We start from the raw sequence: 8,126 nt of genomic DNA, 5'->3' as shown, positions 1-8,126 counted from the left end.
TACTCTTATTGGAGCTGAGTTGACCCTTCTTCGTAGCTTCTTCATTCCAAGAGACATCCACAAGAGGAAGCTGATATTCATCAGGTTTGAGGGCCAACGCGAAATCTGGCAGTGTTGGTGCCGTCTCCATAATTCTACACGCACAATTAGTGATTCAGCCAAGTGAGTGAAGATTTGTAAATGACATAGATGAACAACAGCCTCAACATATTCAGGAGCTTCAAGAATGAAGCCTAGACTGTTACTTCTATCCCCAATTATTATTTATCCATCCATTGGTATGTCATCTAAATGACCTACACTGTCTCTACACCAATTTCACAACCAGAACAGACACTAAAATGCAAATAAATCTCCAATTCAACTACAGATTTCCAAATCTAATGATTAAGATATTTCCCATCCATCTAATAACTAAAACCAAACCACCGTCACCTGTGCAACCAAATCAGATGACCGGATATGATTAAGACTTACTTTTCATGAGAGTATAGGTCCCTGTTGATTCGCACTTTGCTAGAAGTATCCTTGGGAATCTTTTCAGACAGATACTTCATGGTTCCCCAAAGTGGAGGATTCCTGCATTATACATAGAAACTTTTATGTATCTTATCCCTTGATTCTGGTCTCTCTGGACATAAAAAATCCAGCATCCTCAAGTTTAATGGTGACTAGGAGCTTAATATGTAGCATATGTGTAAATAACCCTGAAAAAATTGAGAAATGATAGAACAGGTTAAGGCATTACCTTGACACAGGAATAGATGCATGAAAAGCTTCACATGCCTTCTTACTCTCTTTGAGATACTCATCTGCTGCCTGCAGAGCAGCAACAGCCATTCCATGAGACTTCTCGGTATTCCCCTCGTCAAGAATTAGGCCATGATAGTAATATGCTGCAGCCTAGGCAAACATCAACAGCTTACATCAGTGAGAGATCAAAGATTCCGAAAAGGAATGCTGAAGAGAGTATCGGAAACCCGACAGAGGTTACTGCAGGCTCCCCAAACATCCTCATTGCAAATGCTTCACTTATAGCAAATCTTTCAACACAATCACTTTCACGAATTCGTAAGGCAACAGAGACGTCAAGTGAGATGGTCAACCTAGGGTTCCTGGTTAGGAACCTTTAACCAAGATACAAGTTGACAGTTCATGGTATATATTCCTAGCTTCAAAGCCCTAATAAACTACTTGAGAACAGCTTAAAGCTGTTGCCACATAAAGAGCCTGGTCAAGATTGCATGGAATATTGGACTGCTATAGTAAATCAATTCCCGACTACAAGTTCATAGAAAACACTTAGTAATCACATAGCTTAAAAATGGTAGAAGGAAACAGTCACGTTATAATATTGATGGGGTTTTATTAGTTGGAATAGAAGAAGGCTCTAGAGTGTTATTTTGAATGATCACAGAATATTACTTTAAGCAGACAATGGTCAACTGGTGAGACATATTGCAAAATAATTTACTCTATACTAGCTCCACTACAGAAAGGTACGTTAATGTGATGTGTGTTTGCATTATTGGTACATGAAAACTTGAGCAGTTGAACAACTGCTATATATGACTTCTATTTTCTATATTTAAAGGACCAAAGACCAAAGCTTAGGCCAGACTAAGTGCTACTCCCAACTCTATCTATCCTACTGCATTAGGATTTGCATCATAATCAGAACCTCTGATTAAGAAACCCTTTTTAAGCATGTGTGGGGAATGGGGATCAAAATATCAACAACTACCGCCAGCATCAAGGTCCATATTGAAGTCCTTCAATCTAATTTCCACTAGATAGTCTGATTATTAAAAGTTGAATCTTTGTCAATAGAAAAGAAACAGACAAATTGTTGTGTGAAAAGATAGCAAAACAATACCTTAGCTTCAATGTATTTCCACTTCACGAATAGCCTATGCTTTTCACCCCAACCATTTGCTAGTGGAACGTTCATGATGTTGTCTTGGGCCTGCAGGGATAAACACAGACCACTCATGCTCAAGTTCACTTCAGGCACAGACGCGCAATCCCATAAGTGAAAAATAATTCATGTATATTATCAAATAAATTAATTCCAAAAACCCAAACCATTTAATTAGGTTTTCGGTCAACCCTAGAGGACAAGGAGAATAGAGACCAACAATACCTGCTGCCAGTATTTTACCATCTCACAAGCAAGTCTTCTTTTCACAGCTAGTGTAGCCTTAGTACTGTCAATAGCAAGTCCCAGCTGAATATCAACACCCTATTCAAGAGCAAAATGTCAAGACCAGAGAAACATAAACTAATATAGCTTAAAAGAGCAATAAGCAGTTTTAATACTATTCCAAGTACAACATCCAAAAATCAACGCAACATGCAGTAACTCGCAGAGAAAATGTCCTTAGCTAGACTAGAAGCCACTTCGAACTATGCATAGCACCCATATTCCTCAGATAGTCCCAACCAACTACTGTAGGATGAGACTCCACCAATCACAGCATGATTCTAACTTCATACCATTGGAAAGTCAACACCGAGTTATTGATGAATCTAGAGCAAAAGTTAATGGAGAATCGTATTCATCTTGAAGCTCTGACATATGAGGTCCATCTTTGGCTTCTTACACTTTTGTGATTTGAAGTAGACAAGACAAGACATAACATGAGAGGCATTTCACTATTTTATCTTAGGAAATATGATTTAGCCAAAGCTTATTGCAAGGATGCAGTAGAAAAGCTAAGCAGTAGGAACTAAGCAAAAGAGACAGTTTTCTGTTGGAACTTAGTTTCCACATCCAGCAGCTAAGAACTAGTCAATCACTAAGGAAGAGTCCTTGGTATCTACTTAATCTCCAAATCCTTTTCGTAGGGATGATGAGCTCTGAGGTACGAGAATATTCTCTATCACCAATAGTTATAGTAGTCTTTCCTACAATGAGATAAGTCCAAGCCTGGTGATTGCAGTAAAGGTCCCTATACCAAGTAGACCTCTTTCCATATGTTTGAAAAACTCATTGTTGAGGGTTTTGCTAACTTTATCCCTAGACTTCCTACCCAAAAGGACTTGTGGCTCTCTCTGCAGCTAAGTGAAGATACGCTTCACACTCTTTTTTCCAACCATTGGCAATAGTGAGGATTGAGATCTGTCCTTATCTCAAGTACAAATTAGTCCATGAGAAAAGTTTGTGCAGCGCCCATCTTCAAATTTACTATTTTATTATCATTTAATTCTTCGGCACAGAGCCGAATTAAGATGTTTTAATCATCTTAATTGCGATTTCACAAACTCAACTTTTGCCATTGTCTAAATCATGCAGCTTCACAAACAAGCAATCAACAAACCCACTCCGACTAACCATAACACCAATCTGAGATGAGTCTGAAAGACGTACATAAATATGCTAAACCAGTTTAAAGCAGTGGCCACATAGCTGTGAGTGAGATAGCTACTTGATGAAGCAATACCTGTCCTAGTGCCTGCAGGCAAAGTGCTCTTAGGACTCCTTCAGCAAGGTCCACTGGAAGATTTCTCCTAAAGTAGATAAATGGTCCAAAAGTGAGTGAATCTGTAGCTCTGGGAGACAAAACAGAATGATAATCAAATGCCCATAACTAGATACCTGAGTTCATTGGGCAGCTGCGGAAGAACATGTCGGACAGCACAATCAAGATAACCTGCTGCCTTTAAGAAAACATCAACAGAAGATCGTCGGTTCTCTGTTGAAAAAGGGACAAATCACAACAGAGTGAGAAATATTTGAGCAAACAATTGCAAATTCTACGATTGTTCATAAGATCACTATAAAAAAAACTGAATTTGTTTTCTTTGGTAATTTATTCATTTCGCTGTTGAATGATTATCATGTAAAAGTTTAAATTGCATAAAGGACACTTATTTAATACTCAATATCTATGAAACCAAATACATGGAACTCTTTACCATATATAGGCCGTGGTGAGATTCGAACTCAAAATTTTTTGTCTGGCCTAAGTCTATTACCATGTTGAATGATTATCTCATCTACAACCTCGAATATTAGAGATGACACCTATTTAATATAAATATCCCCAACATCCTTATGCTATTAACTTCAGCCAGGGGCAAAATTCCTATGACAAGTTCCAGTTTCATTTCTGGCCCATCAAATGAAGGTTAGTAATGGAAACAAACTGGTTCCCGAAATAAAGCCTTCTTTTTTTTTTTTTGAGAGTCCGCAATAAAGCCTTCTATTCATACTCATAGCATAAAAAAACATATGGATAAGACAGACCTGTGTCATTTGTGGGGTTGTCCAGATCAATAGGTTACTACTGTATTGTATTAATTATGCCTCCCATCTTAATGACATTAAGCTGTATCTATCTGGCGAGTCCACAATTAACAAAGATCTCCAAGCTCCAAAGATGTTGGTTTAAACTTTGCCCATCATATTGATCTTAATGTTATTTCTATCCCCTAAAAGCATTTGTCTAATGAATTATGGACCTTTATGCTGCATTACATATCATGTCAGCACCAAAACAAGGTAGACAGAGGAGGCTGCACTTCCATATCTACAACACGTTACAACCATTCCAGCTGGAACAGCGTAAACTGGTTATAGATTGTTAGGTAGTATTATTGGGCCCCAACAGATAAACCTGTTGAAGTGTGAATATCTTCCCCTTCTGTGTTTTACAACCGAATAAACTTTAAGAAAATTGTCCAATCTAAGTCAAGAAAATCATAATATCCACAATTCAGAGATAACAACAAGCAACAATTGAGAATGAACACGTCAAAAAACTTTGTGAATTATGCCAATATAAAAATGTTTCACATCACTTAACCTAAGAGGTGCACATCACTGCATGCACTTCCTGAGATGTTTAAAAAGTATCAAACTTGTCTAATTCTCTATAAGCAATTGCATTGAGGATCACATATTATTGAAATAAATTAACTGCTGAACTTCTCTACATAAGAAACCCACCTTCTGATACCTTTGGCTGATAACCATCAAGTGATGTTCTTGGAAGCAGTAATAAATTAGCTTGTGATAATGATAGTGTTGCCATCAAGTGCAAAACAGATAATACTTCATACCAAGCACTATACATTGCTGTTTCCTGTAGACATAGATAAGAATGATGGGATGAACACTTCTGTAAATTCAAGGTAAGAAGTAAACAATGGTATGCTTGAGAAGGTCAGGTCGTAATTTGACCTCTGCTTCATCCTCTTGATTGACCCAAACAAACTGTATTTTGTGTTGCAAAGGACTCCCTGCACAATGCAAAGGAGTGACTCTAGCAATATGATCATCACACCAAGTTTTGACAAGTGTACTGACATTGAACATGCTTACCATCTTTAACCAATCCCAAAAGAACTGGCAAATAATCTTCTAGAGCCTGTAGAAGATCACCCAGCGTTGAACCCCCTGCACAAATCAGCTGGTGCAACATCAATATCAGACAGTACCGGAGACAATAAGACATTAGGCATCTATGGACTATGGTACTAACCATGTTGGGTAGCAGATTTGCGTCTGGTTCTTGTAATTGTTGGAGCTTCTTGCGCAGCCATAACAACTATCCTGGTTCTAAGAGCAGAAAGACGTTCAACTAAGCTTTTAGCCAGGTGATCTCCCAGCGACTGAGAGAAATCAACCGACTTAGGGATCCGTAAACCTGGAACAAAAACAGAGACATCTCCGATGTTTGCTGGCCTCCTCCTGTTTCCACCAGTGTCCTTTGGAGTCGATACAAGGCATCCCATTTCCTAAAATTACCTTAATCTGCCAATAAAACCAATCAAGTACAATTGTGACTCAGATGTCTGACCACAATAAACATGAGAATAATCAAAGGAGAAGAAAAAATAGTTTTATTGATGTACATAAATACACATTCAGGTACAGATTCCTGTATTATACCAAGTAGGTTGGGTGAATACAAAAGACAATCACAAGAAAATACGAAAACTTGCCCAAGTCAATGGTAAGATGATGAACTCAATAAATGAAGACAACCAACAAAGCAGTTGGTACTCACGGACACCACCCAGCTAATGTGAAATTGTATGACTAAGAGAGGTAAATGTTCTCACCCGCTTCTCAATGATCAGAAGAAAAATAGCTGGCTCACTTCCTCTAGTACTTTCTGCAAGAAAAAAAATAATAATAATGATAAGAAATGAACTTCTGAATACAAATAAAAATTTAAAAAAAGAATCAAATAATAGAAGTGCAGACAATGAAGAAAACTGAGAGCATCAATGTCACAAGAAAGTCATGACAAATGCCAACTCCCTCGTGCTAAGTGCTAACTTTTGTAGTGGAAGTTACCCTTAGAAGCTCTTGTCATTAATTTAAGGTTACTATTTAGGTTAAACTCTTACGCAAAACGATTCCTACTTTCCGTTATTTATCTCACGAGAGAAGCATTCAAGTAGCATTATGAGTAAAGCATGACCATAAACCAGAATTCAGCAAGCAAACAATACAAGCAAACCTATAACTTTTTGGTCTTCACAACAATAAAACCCAAAACCAAAAGGGAAACAGAAAAAAGCAAAAAAAACCCACTTCATTATTGGTAATTAAAAGCAAAAGAACGAGCCAAGTAAGACAAACAACAGCTGAATCAACATTACCATACCTGAAGCAAAAGAGAGCTGAAATTTTCCATCATAAACAAAAACAAAATAAAACAAAAAGATGTCTGGATGTTTCTAGGTTTGGAATTGATTCTGTTGTGCTGTGGGGTTTTCAGATATCAAGAAAGTAAAGCCGAGTCAATCCGAACTGGAATTGGAATTGGAATTGGAATTGAAATTGAAATGAATTGCGGTGGCTCGTATGTCAAGATGAAGCAGTATAGAATTTAAAAAAACGGAGAGAATAGAGAGAGATAGAAAGAGAAGGACAAGGAAAGTAGATATATATATATATATAGAAAGAGAAAAAGAGAGTTTGAGAGAGAGAGAGAGTTGCAAGTTTGATGAAGGTCAAAGGTTGAGTGGAATTGTTGATGAGCAGTGGTGGCAGAGCAAGTAAAGATTAGAGGATAACAGAATTATAATTTGGCTTAGAAACAAATATCATACATACATATATTGTTTGGCTGCCTCTGCTTCATATTTACAGCGGCAACGGCAGGCGCAGCCCTCACTCTCACTCTTTCACCAACTCTTCTCAATATCCATGGAATAATAATCTCAACTCTCAACAACCCCTTTTTTGCTGTAATCTCAATTTCTTCTTACCCTTTTCACCAATTCCATCTCAAAATGTTGTTAACTTTTACCTTTTTATATTTTGTGGTTCTTGAACAAACACAAAAAAGTATGCCAAGATTCTGCTATCATGGGGCATTTTATTTTACTTTTCAAACCCCATAGTGGGCTATATTTCAGTATTTCGAAAATTTATTTGTTTACCCATATTCTATTGAAAAAGGCTCAATTTTGCAGCTTAGGTATGTTGTCATGTCATCTTGACTTTTTCAAAAATAAAAATAATATCATACTATAAGTTTAAAATACATATATAATAAATTAAATCCAAACAAAATTTTTATTTTTCACATCTATAAACCTGGATTTTGGAAAATATACAATCTAAATATATTTTTGCTTTTCGTATAAAAATTAATAAAGCATTTTCGTCTAATTGACAATGCAAGAAACTAAAATAAAAATGAAACCAAACGGCTCGTAGTTTCTAGATGATGCAACTCTAATTTGGAAATATTTGGCTAACGAGAACTTAAGCGTAGTTGTTTGGGAGTCGGTGCTTGTAATTTAAATCAATTATATTATAGGAATAAAACATCACTTGAGGGTATTTAATTTGTGATATAATTTTGGTGCGAGCCAAAAAATTTTGGGATGAGTTCAACTTGAGGTCTTTGAAATTTATCTCGCAGGCTCTTTAGAACAAGGAACTGCAAAAAATACGTAAGCACTCTGATACTTAAATCAGTAAAAATTAAAAAAAAGAAAAAAGAAAAAAGACAATTGCAAATTTAAGGCAATAATATTCAATAGAATAATTGCAAGAATAATTATGAGTTGTTTATCCGAACTTTTAGGGTGTGAGCGTCTTAATAATGTTACCCTATTAAAAATGATGGATTCTGGATATTTATAGTTGCCTCCCCCAG

The 8,126-nt window shown here is 36.6% G+C and overlaps 1 protein-coding gene across 1 annotated transcript in view; it reads right to left on the bottom strand.

Annotated features, from left to right (window-relative positions):
• Positions 1-7,044, bottom strand: part of LOC105157371 — a gene marked incomplete in the record, with an annotated part of 7,944 nt that extends 900 nt beyond the window's left edge. Inside the window, 13 exon segments of the mRNA XM_011073782.2 lie at positions 1-134; positions 478-579; positions 749-903; positions 1,877-1,966; positions 2,144-2,242; positions 3,444-3,510; positions 3,599-3,695; positions 4,952-5,087; positions 5,186-5,244; positions 5,327-5,401; positions 5,487-5,758; positions 6,070-6,122; positions 6,621-7,044. Coding sequence (XP_011072084.2) covers positions 1-134; positions 478-579; positions 749-903; positions 1,877-1,966; positions 2,144-2,242; positions 3,444-3,510; positions 3,599-3,695; positions 4,952-5,087; positions 5,186-5,244; positions 5,327-5,401; positions 5,487-5,739 — 1,267 coding nt within the window.

This window comes from Sesamum indicum, linkage group LG3, assembly GCF_000512975.1.
Source record: "Sesamum indicum cultivar Zhongzhi No. 13 linkage group LG3, S_indicum_v1.0, whole genome shotgun sequence".
Lineage (NCBI taxonomy): Eukaryota > Viridiplantae > Streptophyta > Magnoliopsida > Lamiales > Pedaliaceae > Sesamum > Sesamum indicum.
This window is presented reverse-complemented; position numbering and strand designations above follow the sequence as displayed.